At 39.4% G+C, this 16,146-nt stretch overlaps 1 protein-coding gene across 6 annotated transcripts in view; it reads right to left on the reverse strand.

The window, feature by feature from the left end:
- Positions 1-1,709: 1,709 nt before the first annotated feature.
- Positions 1,710-16,146, reverse strand: part of AFF1 (ALF transcription elongation factor 1) — a 208,258-nt gene continuing 193,821 nt past the window's right edge. For 4 of the 6 annotated variants that reach the window (XM_032144734.2, XM_032144895.2, XM_058433055.1 and 1 more), the window contains 7 exons: positions 15,579-15,670; positions 14,986-15,046; positions 11,486-11,622; positions 10,831-10,902; positions 10,282-10,419; positions 8,052-8,275; positions 1,710-7,169 (listed from right to left, as the gene is read on the reverse strand). In XM_032144734.2, coding sequence (XP_032000625.1) covers positions 7,048-7,169; positions 8,052-8,275; positions 10,282-10,419; positions 10,831-10,902; positions 11,486-11,622; positions 14,986-15,046; positions 15,579-15,670 — 846 coding nt within the window. In that variant the 3' untranslated portion in view covers positions 1,710-7,047. The remainder of the gene's footprint in view (positions 7,170-8,051; positions 8,276-10,281; positions 10,420-10,830; positions 10,903-11,485; positions 11,623-14,985; positions 15,047-15,578; positions 15,671-16,146) is intronic. The other 2 variants (XM_032144976.2, XM_032145146.2) reach the window with 1 other exon arrangement.

Raw genomic sequence — 16,146 nt, forward strand, 5'->3', positions numbered from 1 at the left:
GCCTGTAGTCCCCACTACTCAGGAGGCGGAGGTGGAAGGATCGATTGAGTGCTAGAGTGAGCTATGATTGTGCCACTGCACTCCAGCCTGGGTGACAGCCTGTCTTCAAAAAAAAAAAAAAAAAAGTTTGGGGTGGGTGAAGGATTGTTCTCAAGACTAAAGAGACATAACCACTAAATGTAATGCATGAAACAGTTGAATCCATGTTCAAAAAGGTAAGTTTGAAGGCAGCTACAGAAATTTGAATATGGACTGAACATTAAGCATTGAGAAATGTCTTTAGATGCTATAATGGTATTGTGACTACTTTGGAAAGTGTCCTGACAGATGCATGCTGCAACTTTTTGGGGTAAAATATGTCTGCAACTCACTATTCAGCGTAAGTGTATTCCTACACACCTACACATTTACATAAAAAATATGGTAAAATGTTAATTGTTGAATCTAGGTGGTAGGTATACATGCATACATAGTAGTGTTTGTTTTTTTCAGGATATGCTTGAATATTTTCCCCAAAAAAGAAGAAAAATGAATGTTTTCACTATACAATCCACTTCTTGGAATTCCAAAGAAATATCCCAAATTCAAAATATTTGAATTTCCCCAAATATTTCGTTCCAGGGATGGTCATGGAAACATTCTTTATAATATCCCCAGATTAGAAACAATTAACAAGGAGGTTAAATTGGCACAACCATACCTGGACTACTACTACTGAGTTACACAAGATATGACATGGAAAGTTTTGGTGAAAAAGGTTAAACACCCAGAAGAGACTTGATGACTGAGACCCATTTTTCAAGCCCTAGTTCAAATTAGATTCTTTTCCCTGTAGTTTTTCTCAATCAGATCCAAAACACTCCCTATTGCATGCCTTGTACAACAGTTATTGTTGACTTTTCAACTTTACTATAAATTTAAAGGGGTTGGGTCCATGTTTGTTCACTAGGACTAGTACAAGTGGAGACTGATCTAACATTTGGAAGGACAAGAAATTAAAAAGGAAGAGGAAGGCAGTGAGTGTTCTGACTAGAGGGTCAGCAGCTGGGATATGGCAGTGCAGTAAGGCGAGGAAATGAAATAGCCACTGGTTTCTGAGTGATTACATAATGCCACACACCATGCTAAGCAATCTCAATACATCATCTAATGTGATCCTTGCAATCTTACTGGGTGGATACCATTTCAACAGTTGTAAAAGAGAAATGCAGAGGTTAATTTGACCAAGGGTCACATAATTAGCAAACCAGAAAATCAGATTCAAACACAAGGAAGTCAGATTTCAGCACCTAGGTCCTTTCCCATTTCATGAAATCACAAAGAGTATTTTTTTCTTTAACGGTGGCAAAGGGTGAAAAGGCCAGATAACCTTTAGATTCCTTTCAATACCAACATTCTACAAACCTGTCTACCCAGCAAATTTGGAAATAGGCAAATTTGGTCACTGCTACACCCTCCAGTTTATGTTAGGATAAGAAGCCACACTGGTGATGTTAGGCCAATTTGTGTCTGATTATGATCTTGGCGAGATCAACTGAATGGAAGGACAAGCTGCCTTCTGAACACAGTTCTTTCTCCATTCCAGCAATAAATATTGTGAATAAGGGCACACTGTTCCATGAAACTCCTTGGCTATAGATGGCAATTTCACATAATGATATTAAGAATTGCTGTATTCAGGTAAAGGGAAAGCATGGATTCAACCCCAATGATTTCTCGAAATTTTTATTAATTTTTTTGTTTTTTTACAGCTTGATCCTCTTATGAAAAGGAGAGAATTTAAAGATGAACAATTACATTTTTTGTTTAAACAGCAATTAATCCTCATTACAGAGAACAAAAGATCTGTGGCACATTGTCTTTGGAAAGATCTTTTGCAGATTTTTCTTCTAAAAAAAAACTATAATTCTCTCACAGATCACATATTCTCTTTCAAACGACTATACAAGGCAGCTAAATTTTATTCACAAAGCCCCAAGTTGCAGTTCCATTGCTGAAGTAGGTAAAATACATGGAGTTCCCCTTAATTTGTGTTGCACATCTTCCCATTGAGAGCATCACTGCTTCCCTACCCTATGTACAAAATCATTGTGTTGATGATAGCTGGCACGTTATTCCACAGTAATTAAAGAAAAACTCATTAAAGATAGACCAGTGATTTCCATTTATCAACTGGAAAATTTACTCCTTTTTAAAACAATTTTAATAATACCAAGATTTGACTTTCCTCCAAAGTTATAAGAAAGCAAAAAATTATAATATAATATAATATATAACGGTAATAAATAAAAAAAAGGCAACCCTGCTCAGGTATCATCCAAAACATGATCACATTCAGAAAAAAAAATTAAAACAAGATTTGGGACACATGTGTGCGTACATACACACATACACACACACACACACACACACAACCCCAACATGAACAGTGTATACTTGTTATCTGAGGGGGATATGCAGTAATTTTAACAATACATGTTGATAGCCTGAACAAAGGTGAAGTTAATACTGCCTGTGTTAAGTATTGCTTAAAAAATCTACTTTTAAGCAAAGCAAGTTGTCTTCCTTAGGTCAGCCACTGCCTGGTCCGACCAGTGCAGCTTGGTCAGCCTCACTATGAGTGGTCTTATTCCCTTGTCCTCTCCAGGCTGATATACTAATATATAGGCTCACAAGGAGCTGTAGGGTTTCCCTCCTGCCCTCTTAGGTAGAGAAGTATAGGCACTTCTCTACCCAGTACAGTGCCTGCTGATCTCTGATGCTCAGTGGAACAGAATATAGTGTCATTTCCTCCTGACAATAAGAAATTTATAGCCACCTAAAGAAAAGTATTTGTCAACTCACCATAATTAAGAACTGAAGAACATGGTCAGTGCTCACGATTCATGAAGAGATGAACACTCCAAGTCACCGAGAAACCAACACAACTGGATTGCATATTTGAGGTTCACATGGTGGCAATACCACTTGCAGTGTTTGAAGGAAAACCCCCAACACTATGCTGTTCTGCCATTACACCTCCTTCCAATAGAATGACACAAAATAAAGGCACAGGAAAATACCTTACATCCATTAATCCTAAGTGGGACCCAAAACAAAAGAGGCAACTGGCTCAAGAACAGGAGGGGAAAAAAGGTACTGCCATAATTGATCCTAGCATCCCTTCATGGCTGCGATGCGTAACTCTCACTTTTCAGTGAGAAAAATCTATACTCTTGTGTTTCTAAAGGAAGCACAAAATATTCTTGCAAGATTTAAATACTGCTAATCAGTGGCAAAGAGTGTACAGATGAAATGGCAAAGTTTTAAAAGTTTTTTTGTAGTGTTTGGGAAAATAAACAATCTGTGGTAGGAAGCAAGCAGGTTTAAGTACATTAAAAAAAAAAAAAAAAAGCCCGAAAGCCCAGCCTCAAGCCTCAATCTACTTTAAGATGCACAAATACAACTCAAACTTCATAAAGCAGAGGAGTAAAAGGTGCAAGAGCCACGTAGCATCCCTGAAGCCATGGTGAAACAAACACAGCAGACAGCAGTATTTAAAAACTGGGTTCAGTCAAAGGCACAATTCAATCAACCTCTTATTCTCTGTTTAAGTGTATGTATTTATATCCCTTTGTATATCAGAGATAAGTTTTGTTAATTGTAGAGGACACAATGGCTTTCTTTTTGCTTCTAAAAATTACTGAAGATGAATCATAATAAAACAGTAAGCTCCTGATGCTAGTAACATTAATGTGTAAGATACCAAATAAGGCAAGTTTTCAGCCAGAAAGGGGTAGGGGGTTTTAGCTTTCTAAACATCCTGAGACCTGAAATTAAAGGATACAGGACAAGGGAGATAAGTGTGGTCCAATCTGTCTAAGGGAAATAGCTACACATTTTGGTCAAAACAGATAATATGAAGGTCTTTTTGTTACAAAATATTAGATGCTTTTCCCATTCAGTATTGTGATGAAATCATAATATCAGACAGTCAAATTCTCCTCCTATTGTGATTCTATTTCTGATAAATGCTTGCTGGGCCCTCTCACTCCTCACCACTGCTACTAGGTGGCCAATGTTTTCACAATCCAAACCCAGTATAATTTGATAAATTTTAGTAAAGTGTTTTTTCATTATTTAGCAGGGCACTTAAATTCAGTAATTCACAGAAAGGACAGAAACAAACACTTTTAAAAATAAAACAGTGTTCTTCCATTTCCTACTAAAGACACACAGACACACACACACACACACACACACACACCCTGTAGTGCTAAAGGCAAGATTTACACTCTATTTTCACTCCTTAAGATGCTTTGCATTTGTCTTACTGTGAAGTGTGTACTATTATTGTTATAAGAACTCTGCATATTCTAAGGCTTAATTTTATAATCTAGCCCTTTCAAATGATCTACCTTGGTACAGAGTTTGCCTTTGGGAATTGTAAGCATGCAGTGAAAAAGTGCAAATGATTTTTAAAATCCTTTAGACTTCTATATACAACTGTAACAGCAAAAAGACCCTATGAACATTAAGGATTCATCAGCCACTACCTTTCACATACTCTATTAAAAAGGTTACCATTAGTTATTCTCTTTTAGGTACAATGCAATAAGGATCAGAAATATCCAATGACCAAAGCAGTACAAATTGATCTATGCACATTTGTTACTTTTTCAAGGGACAAAGAAAATCTTTGTATCAAGTTCAGAAAAAAAAAAACAAAAAACAAAAACCCACAAAGAGTAAGGCCACTGAAAAAGCAATCTGTTTTACAGCTGGCTGAGAAATCTACTTGGAAATGTCTTCGGTCAAGGGAGCACCGTGGCTTGCCAACAGAACATGCACATGCTCTGGCACAATCTGCATAGACAGGACCTGCCATAAAGAACACAACCCTTCACAATTGGCAGGTGGCTTGTTCTAGGGAATGATGGGGCAAAAGGGGAGGGGATGGCTAAGGGAGCAAGGAAAAAAGAAAGATGTTAAATAACATCTTCAATATCGAAATAAAGCCTGATTCTGGTGCCTTGTCCCTTACATATAACAGATGGACACACAATGCTACAAACACACAAAACCTACCAGGCAATTACTGTTCATTTAACACAGGTTTTTAAAACTAGTAGTTTAAAAAGGACCAGGGCTTTGCTTTATAACATGAATAAATGAAACCGGTCATCAGGAATCACACATCAAGGTCTTATGCTCAGATATGACTACAGCTGTCATTCTCTGGCTTTCACCTAAACATGAGGGACCAGACCTCTGACTTAGTGACAACCAAAGAACATTCTGGAGAAGAAACTGAAGGAACAGCCTCACACAGACCACTCACACTGTGAGAGAGAAGCATCGCTCCCATCCCTCGACACATCCCTTTGTGTATTTACAAACTACCAAGAGAGTTCCTGCATTCATCATAGGGATCTTAGATGTCTCCATTATAAATAAATATGGTTCTCCCTCCTCCACTAATAGGAAAATGTGAAACATGCTTGGTAGGAAACATGTAGACGGGCAGAATAGGACAAAGGCGGAGAAAAAATATAGAGATGACACTCCTCAATTGTAGTAAGTGTGCAAATTCTACTTCTAAAAGGGATAAAAAAGAATTGACTTTTAAAAACACTGCACTCAAAGTAATGTTTCCAATAATAACCTTTAAAGTTTCAATGAAAAAGAAAAATCTGTGCTTATGGGCACATGGGATTTCTGATTGTGTTATTTCATTTTAGGTCATTCAAAATGGACTTGGTTTAATGTATACACTATGGCAATAACTTACGGAGGGCCACAGTTCCTCCTCAACCAAATCAAATCTAGCTGAGAACACTCTGGAGTGAAGGCATGTGGTGATGAGTTTTTCAAAAGTCTAACCACCCCAAATCTCTACATCCTCTCAGGGAGTTAACTTCCCCTAGACAATCAAGGACTCTGAAAGTCTAGTTTTGCTATAAATATAAAATAATTTGTAGCAGAAAAATATAGCCTCTCTAAGAAGCAGATTTCATTTTTCTTGTTCACTGACAAAACTCTGAGTTGGTTGGACAACATGAGTTACCACATAACTGTAGACCACAGATCAGCACCTCAAATTCCAGCTCTACTTAAACAAAACTTTAAAAGCACTTTAGCCATCTGGTCAGGTATAAATGTTGGTTCCCTTCTTCCCCAAGGTAGGAAATTCAGAATAGAGGCAACAGTGACTGCCCTGTTAGAGAGTACCTTTCGCTGAAGCAGGGGTGGGAAATGGCAGGGGTAGGAAATGGCAGCGCCAAGTCCTCCTGTGCAGACCTCGAGGCGGCACCCCATGTGCTGTGGCTCCTCCTCGCCGCTTCGACGTGGGCTGACTTTCAGCACAGTAATGAGAAGTCAGAGCTGGGGTCAATGTGCAGCGCTCTAGGCAATGGGGAGATGGGGGGCAGCAGGAGCGGGGGTTGCCTTCAATTTTATAAATTACAACAATACTTGGTATTATCAAGCCACTGTTCATTGGCAGAAAGTGGGACACAGTGGAGTCCTTCATTACTTATGGTTTACAGATGGCCATTAGAAGTTATTAAAGAAATATTTCTCCCAAAACTCAAAAGAAAAAAAATCATCCACAAAACCCTTCACCAAAAGTCAGTGTTAAAAAAAAAATTTCCTTCTGGGAATGGACTAGTGTGGCTACTGAGACGATGTGAAATTCACTTTCAGAGTTGAAACTGTTTCTCCTCATTTCATTTGCAACTTGTATCCTGCTGGTTAAAAAAAAAAAAAAAAGAAATGTTTCTAGACCATTCATACACCCATTTAAGCTACATTGCACTTCTGTCCTTTAGTTAGGAAGGGCAAGATCATCTCTGGGGCCAGCCTCCTCATCCCAGCTTCTGCATAACCATAGTGTCCAACCAATGATCACACCGTTGTTGAGAGTTTAAGTGGACAAATGTCCTGGCCATCTCATGGTGCTTCTGTTTTAGAGTTTGGTGTCCTGATGAAACAAACGTCTGGACTGTTTTTGAGGCTTCCAATGTGCAAAAATAGTTCCCAAGGCATTGAATCAACCTGGGGCTTCCATTAAGGTGTTTTGGTTAATTCTTGTAGCTGCTGAAAACCCTGTCGTGTATAGTGCACCAGGTCCACCAAACTGCTGTTGAGGGCCAAGGTGCACACATTTGTGCTGAGCCGAGCAAAGAATTCTGCAAAAACAAAACGAAACAAAAAAAAAAAACAAGTAAATACACAAGCACACACAAAAATTAAAATGGAAACAAAAACTCAAGGTTCCAGAAGGTACGTCCCCACAATATTCTGCACTTTATCACAGCAAAAAAAATCACAATCTATTGTAATTGCTTGCTAATTCTCCACTAGACTACAAACCAGGTTTGCTTTAGAGCTGAATCCATAATGCTTAGCACAATGGCTGGCACTTGGAAAACACCAAATTTATACCTTTGCCTCAAAGGATGCATTAATGAAAAAAAAAGTTAAAAGCATTATCAGTTCGATAAGACAGATAAGGCCCTAAGAGGCTATGTCGAAAGTAAGTGGTTACAGCCAGCTGGCTCCAGCTCTCCTGAACCTTGCATTTCTCCAAGGGTCTTCTTCCCCAAACAAGTCTCAATAATGTTTACTACACTGTATCTCTCGTACTATAGCTACTATCTTTCTTAACATATACTAAAAACAATACTCTCAGTATTTGGGTTATACTACTTTGTATCTCCAATGTGCTGAGCCTAGGAACAGCCAGTGACTCTTCTTCATTTGCCTTGCCTTTCAGCTAGCATTTCGGCTCAGGCTGAAATAATGACAGCAGAATTTCAGAAGGGGCAAAGTGCTAAAGCCACTTCTATTTTGGTTTTGCCAAGATCTAGCCACAAAAATTCAGCTCCATGCCACAGTGCTCAAGGAATAATTGCAACTAGGTTTTGAGGCAGAATGGAGAAAAGATAATTAAAGTAAAACAGCTACACATTTCCTTTTCTCCAAGAAACTGAACTTAAAATATAAACCAATATTTTTTTCCTCCCAATCCAAACACCCCAGTAATTACCACCACAAAGCCATTTATTTACCTTTATTTTTCCTTGTGAGGGCCTCGGCCTGTTCCCAAAGGTCAAAGGCGGTAAGAACATGGGACGTGATGGTGACATAGGAAGATGTCATATTCTGGATGGTGACTGGGGTGCTGATAGTGGCAGTCACCCCACTGCTCCCCACACTGCCAGCACTTGACTGGGACCCTATGGAGCTGGCAGGAGAAGGCATTGGGGAAAGAGGGGATGGTGTGCCTGTGCTTCTGGGAGGCAGAAGAGAAGAGATAACTGGTCAGTCAGTCACCAGTAGACCCTTGGATCACAGATTTACGTGCCTGGAACTACAGTCCAAGACACAAAGTTTCACTACACACCTGCTAAAATGATAACCACTGCTAAAGTCACTCCTACAAGGTCAACAAGACACCCTGCTGGCCTAATCTGTATTCCAAATATGCTTTCCCATGCCATTCACATAGTCTACTTCCTCTGCCTGGAATCTCCTAGTAAGACAATACTCTATGTATGTAATGTATGCATATGTATGTATGTGTGTGCACCCACCTGTATTTCATCCTTTCATCCACTCAATAAATACTAACTGAGCACCTGGCTCTGTACCATGCATTCTTTTAGACACTGTGGATACCCTGGATATATCACAGCTTCCTTTCTGCCACCACTTGAACATCTCTCTTTTCTTACATTTATCTACTGTTTATTCCTTTTCCTGGGCCACAGCAGAAATAACATTTTATTAATTTTTGCATTACTAACACTTAGCACAATAGGTGCTAAAAGTAGGCTCCTGATAAATACTTGCTGAGCCAATGAATGAACTAATATAAGTATCATGCATCAGAAGACTCTATCTCCTCTTCACTCCACTCTTGGCTGAATATCTGGACCTGCAAGTTAACGTGACTCAATGTGGATTAAATAAAAAAGAGTTAATGAATATAAAATGGAAAGATGGCTCAGCGGCAGTAGCCTCATGATGTTACACCTGCCATTTGGGCTACACAGACCTAGCAGAATGTACATTTGCAAGGAGTAGAGTGAAAGCTCCATGAGGGCAGTGGTTCTTGTCTGCTGTATCCCCAGTACCTAAAACAAGGCTTGGTATGAAGAAGGTGCTCAGTATATACTGGATGGACAAATGATTGAAGGAGTTATGTAGAATAATGTGATTGACGATCTATTAGCTTAGAATAATATCTCAGATGTGGCAGCCATGAAAATCTTCAGAGGTAACATGAAGTTACTTCTTAATCAGGACTTTCTTTTTTAAGAGAGGCCATATGGGAGTCTCTTCTTTTGAATGTGCTAGAAATAGGGCAGTCGTGTAAGTGATATTCTTAAAATAGCAAAACTTATCAGAACTAGGAACTTCACAAGGAGTATGACCAAATTAAAAAATACTAGGCAAGGACTACAGGGAAGAAAATTCCAGCTTCATTTTAAAAACACTTGTACAAGGATTTTTTTCTAATAACTTAGAGCATACATGAACAATTTTAGTTCACAAAATGGGGAAAAGAATTTTGCTAATCATTTTCATTCTTAGTATTACTGATGTGGCATATGGCTCTGGAAATTTCTTGTTTACTGAAATGCCAAGAAGCTATGTCATACATACAGAGAGAGAAAGGGCTCTGCCTCTTGTTTTGTGTTCTTAGGCTTATCCAAAAATCCTCAAAGCTCGGCCAGGTGCGGTGACTCACGCCTGTGGCATCCCCGCACTTTGGGAGGCCAAGGCAGACAGATCATTTGAGGTGACAAGTTCGATACCAATCTGGCTAATGTGGTGAAACCCCATCTCTACTAAAAATACAAAAATTAGCTGGGCATGGTGGTGGCGCAGGCGTGTAATCCCAGCTACTCGGGAGGCTGAGGCAGGAGAATCGCTTGAACCTGGGAGGTGGAGGTTGCAGTGAGCCAAGATTGCAGCACTGCATTCCAGCCTGGGAGACAGAGCAAGACTCTGTCTCAAAAAACAAACAAAAACCTCAAAGCTCAAAAATTTCAATTCTATATTCTTTGCAATTACCTTTTTATGTTTTCCAATCAGCAAAAACCTTGATTTATAACTATTTCTCAAAAAGGTAGAAATATGCTAATAATTTCAATTTAGGAGCAATCAGCAAACAGATGAAGCCAACAATTTTTGAAAAGGCAAAGTGACATATGTAAGCATACACATGGTTGCAAAAGCAAGCAGTAAATAAAGAAATGACTCAATTTTGGAAATTATTTATATTAGAGTTACCTTGCAATGCATGGAGAAGGTGCCTGGGCGACTTTGGAAGAACTCTCGAAGTGTTTATTAAGAGTACGAGAATACTTTATTGCTATGTCTTTTTTACAACGAAACATCGCCATGTTCAAAATGGACTGGCAACGCATGCTATGAACAAAGACAGAAGTGAAACTGCACGTGACTATCATACTACAGAAAAGCAGCACAGCCATCTAACCTTTTATAGCCTAATGAACACACTGGGTTTTCCTCACCTGTGTGAGTTAGTATGTAAAGAATCTTACTGCTCTGTTCATACTATCCCAAAAGTAAATGCTGGTAGAAAACACAAGGATATAATTTATATCACAAGATCAAAGCATTTACCAAGCCATCAGAAAAATGGCTGCAGATACCATTTTGTAAGACTTACTATCAGTGGGGGATTAACCTTTTGACCAAAGTACTGACTTGCTTTTCATAATTTTCACATTAAGAAAACAAATTTCAAAATCTTTTTGTAACATTAACAGATGCAAAAACAAATTTAGTACTATTTAGACAAAGGAGAATACACACCATAAAACAGCAAATATTTTCTCTTGTGTTGGCGCTGTGGCATCTGAGAAGGATTTTAATGACATTATGAATCTATAGGAAAACATAAAAGTACATCAGGTTTTAAACAAAGGCAGACACAAATACAACTTACTATGCTTGTTTCCATTTTATATTGACTTTTCCTGAAGAAGGGATGAGAGCATCACAGGAAAAAAATAAAAAAACCCAAGGCTTTAGAGCAACAATCCAGGCCACTGAGAAAACTAGGTGAGGACACGTCTCTTGTGTGGCTTGTCTACCTCTTGAAACCGAGTAAAGTTGTGTCCTTACTGAGTCCCCTGTTGAAATGTAGGTAAGTAAACAAAGTAGAGGCTTAAACCGAGAGGAGAAGGCACCTGATAAGAAAGCTAAACTGGAAAAACCAACCTCCCTGAAAGCTTTGGCACTTCTTGGCACACTTAGCAAAATGATGCAGTTGGACCCAGTTACTCTGTGCTAGCACTTCATCTAGAACGCAACTTTAGTTTAGGACAAAAACTAGTTCTTAGACCAGTAACTTTTTTAAGGCTCCCCTTTATTGAGCCATCTTCACACTAAGGTTCAAATGGATTAAAACAATAAAGGTGAGGAAAGAAAAGTACTTAAGAGGAAAGCACGATGACTCGGCACTTACTTAATGAGATCCACAGTTTCTGAGTAGACAGAGTAAGCTGACTTGGATGCCTGGCTTTCAGACTCTGTGGCAATTCCACACTCAATGAAGGACAAGACGGCTTCCAGGTACTTAAAAGCCTTTCCAACCTTGTCCGTCTGCAGGAGAAGAACGTGCTCATTGTTAGGCTGAAGACAAACTTTGATTTAGTTTCTCATCCACATTCTTTAGTGTGACTTTCCTCCACTGTCTTAGTTTAATTATGGCCAGGGAGAAGTGTGAGGATGAATGAACTAAAAATGATAACCAAAGCCTGTCAGCTATGACCTGCTGAAAACTCTTTTAGCAAAAATTAATTAGGAAAAAGAAAATGATCCTGTATTAAGACCATGCTCTCAAAGCCTTATGAAAGCACATATCCAAACTAAGGCAGTAAGTACATAGTCTCCTTGTTATCAATGTCCAACTACTCATTCTATAACTTTCTTGAGAAACAGATTATTCCACATGTCTGGAGTAACGCAGACACATATTTCTTTGTGCGTGCTTAAGTTTATTAAAAAGTAGAAAACACTCATCATGGTTTTATGAGCATGTTAGATATAATAGCCAACAATAATTGTTTTATGCATTTTACAGCCCAATAGATTAATCTCCTTTGACATCTGCTTTAGTGCACAAAGCCATCCCCTGAGGCCAACAGGGGTAACATTTCAGAGTCCCTTAAAGGGAATGTAGAAATATGAACAAAATCAGATATTGGTGGTCACCCTACACCCTGAATACACACTTTGTCATATAGCACGCTTCTAAGTGGCATATGGCAAGTGCAGCTGATGACAGTGTGATGCAACTGTCTGTCTCTCTACATGTGGCATATGTACTGCACACTGAGAGCAACTGATCAGCGTTTGTAATTTCTGCTTTGTATTTGATATGTTCAAAAGGAAAGAATGAAAATAGGGGCCGGGCATGGTGGCTCACGCCTGTAATCCCAGCACTTTGAGAGGCCAAGGCGAGTGGATCACTTGAGGTCAGGAGTTTGAGACCAGCCTGGCCAACATGGCAAAATCCCGTCTCTACTGAAAATATAAAAATTAGCCAGGTGTGGTGGTGGCAGGCCTGTAATCCCAGCTACTTGGGAGGCTGAGGCAGGAGAATCGCTTGAATATGGGAGGCGGAGGTTACAGTGAGCCGAGATCATGCCAGTGCACTCCAGCCGGGGCGACAGAGCAAGACTCCATCTCAAGAAAAAAAAAAAAAAAAAAAGAAAATAGTAAAGATGTAAGTGGAATACAAGGAGCTGGAGACACGTGGGCAATGAGAGAGGTATGGGCTTGTCATGCTACTTAGGCATGCTGCTGCACTCTACACGGGGCGGAAACAACGCTTCTCCCAGTGAGCTGACAACAGAATGACTTTAGTGCATACTGTTCTCATGTTTTACCAGTAGCAGAACGAACTAGGCTGCTATACACATACACATGTAGTATACATGTATATTTCAGAATATTCAATTATTCTAACATTTTTTATTTTAAAAGGTAACTTAATCAAAAAATACTTTTTCTAGAGAACCCAGGCTCAGATTAGTGACAGAACAAAAATCAAATGAGTATTCCCCAATTAATCAGCAGTATTTGGCATGACTGGTTTGCTTCACTGATGGGAACTGAATTCTCCAAATATACTTATTCAACACCATCTCTTTCATGGGATTTCCAAAGTTAATATTGGGTTTAGGCTAGAAATAAACTAAACTACAATATTGTGTAGCAATTTGTCAATATCCATTTCCTTTAGATATCATAAGGCCAATAATGTCCATATTTCTGTGATTCCATGTATCTCCTGAAACATTGTTAAAGTAGTTTCCCTACTCATCACTCATCAGTTGAAGATAACGTAGAGAAGAAATACATCCCTTTCTACTCAGTTGGATAGGTAACTATTTGGAACACCAATTGCACATCTTTGAAACATTATGCTAGTAAGGGAGAATATCATGGAGTGGGTGGCCATAGAGGCTTATTGTCCAAACTGGCATATTTTAAGAGTGAAATGGGATATAATTATTTATCAAACTGGGATGAAACAGGCATAAACCAGGACTGTCCTGGCACACTGGGATGTACAGTCACCTTAGGTAAGGAGAAAGAATGTATGCATATGAATAGATTAAAAACAAAGTTCCCTAGAGTATGAATATTACTCCTTTGAATAACGAGACATCTAGTACTGAAAGTATCCAATGTCAAGATAAGTTCTAGATAACTGGTTGACAGTGCAAAATATTTACTCTTTCCAAAACTCCAAAGATTCTTACAGTTCCAGTAATAATCTTAGAAAAATGGAAGCTGCTGAAACCATTGCTTGGCACAATCTCAGATTCTTAATCTGACTTAGGTCACCCTGGCACAGGGTGGTTTTAGGGACAGGGCTAGAGAGGCTTGTCTTTGACTATCTTAAGAATTCAGCATGGTAAGGAATCAACATTTTGCTTAATGCAAGGGTATCTGATGAAAGGGTCTCAAGAGATACAGGTCTGCAGATTAGGGTTGAAGAGCACCAGGCCAGGATCTTGCGGGCCGGGCCGCCATGAACCAATCTGATTCAGACCCCTGTGGGTGTCTGAAATGTGTGGTTAGGTTTGCATATGGACCAAAAACGGCAACTCATGCCCTTCCTCTGTGTACCAAAGTTCAACATATGGCTTTCCAGGGAGGTTTTTGCATTTTTGCTTTTGTGGGGATTTAGGTTTAGGAACTCACTACATAAGCAAAAGCCCCAGAGTCTTGGATATCTAAATATGACAAAGGGCAAACACTATCTCATTATATTTATTGCAGTAGTGATGTAAAAGCATAATTATGTACACAATTAACTACAAAACCACCACCTTTTAGAAAGTCCAAAAGCCAATAGGTAAAGAGAATTCATGTTTTTAAAGCATGTTTACCAACAGTATAATCATTGCCTTCATCTTAAAATCTCATCTAATAGCCTAGCTCAACTCTTCCTTCAGGTCAGCCTCTCAAGGCTTTAAGATAATTTTGGAATGTAAACAGGCTTCCCTGCCTTATGAAATGTTTTAGAGTGAACACACGTTGACTGAGCTTCAACAGCAGGACTCATTTTTCACATCCAAAGAATTGATGCAGTGGAATAAAAAGGCACCTATGCATTAAATCACCAGCAGGTAGATTGACTTACTTAGATATAAAACTTGTGACTCGGTCCTTTGTATATCTGCCCATGATCAGACTGAATCAATGGAGCCAAAGAAAGTAACACCACCAAGAACCACCTACCCCTTAATCATGAAGGTTCTGATCTTGCTGCATGCGTATGTTGGGGCCAATGGCAGGGCCCACACACTCCTTTCTCCTGCGCCTGCTGCACCCCCTCCTTCCACCGCACATACACTGAGTGATATGGAATACAGCAGAATAGAGACTACCAAAAAAGTTTTTTCACTATCAGAAAACATTCTACCAAAGAGATAAAGAGCCAATACTAACCATTAACTCTGCTTTCTGCTTCATCTTTTTTGCCTCCCTCATGTGAAGGTCTGCTTGTTGTCTGAAAAAGAGGAAAAACCAGCGACAGGTCATATGAGCCAAAAATTACTAGACTAGGGCAAGATAACTTAAGACCAAGAGTGAAAAAGGATGGGAGGACAGCCCTTGCTGTCCCCTTGGAGGGGAAAGGGTAAACAAAGAAGGGGAAGTGGAAATAAGGAGGGCAGGAGGAAATGAAGAAAGAGCAAGAAGTGGCTGGGTGCGGTGGCTCACACCTGTAATCCCAGCACTTTGGGAGGCCGAGGCAGGCGGATCATTTGAGGTCAGGAGTTCGAGACCAGCCTGACCAACATGATGAAACCCGTCTCTACTAAAAATACAAAAAAAGTTAGCCAGGCATGATGGCTCATGCCTGTAGTCCCAACTACTTGGGAGGCTGAGGCAGGAGAATCACTTGAACCTGGGAGGTGGAGGTTGCAGTGAGCCAAGATCGTGCCACAACACTCCAGCCTGGGTGACAGAGTGAGACTCCATCTTGAGGGAAAAAAAAGAAAAAAAAAAACAGAGCAAGAAGAAAGCATCTGAAGTCTTACTTGTCAAACTTCACTTGAGGCTTCCCTGGTTTAGAGTTACCATTTGGCAAAGAAGGCACTGGAAAAGGATTTGCAGTATCTCCGGAAGAACCCTTTAAAAAAAATAATCAATATACAGATTACACTCTAACATTTAAGACCACTGTCCTAAAAGTACCATCCCTCTTAAATAGCCCAAAATAGTAGTTTCAAAAAAGAGTAAATCAAACAATGCACAATCTACCCTGGCTAAACACTTCCTCAGCTACAGATTGAACTGAAGCAGTGGTTCTGATTGTACTGGGGACTCAAAAAGACTAGAATGTCCAAGAGATCAGAGAACTCACAAAGCCACACATAACATTTTCTCTTAGTCAATCCAAACACACCACCCCACTCCACCCAGATTAACAGAAAGAGAGGAACTTTTATTTGAGAAAGTGGATCATTTTTACCCCATTATAACCAAGAATGAAAGTATCTGAGATCAAACATTCAAAGCAGGACTACACAGGGTAACTATTTCTTACTGTAAAACACCCAATCAAAAACTAGCACAAAAATCTATTTTGATTTTTCACCTCTGAAA

This window comes from Hylobates moloch, unplaced genomic scaffold (genome assembly GCF_009828535.3).
Source record: "Hylobates moloch isolate HMO894 unplaced genomic scaffold, HMol_V3 SCAFFOLD_2, whole genome shotgun sequence".
NCBI lineage: Eukaryota > Metazoa > Chordata > Mammalia > Primates > Hylobatidae > Hylobates > Hylobates moloch.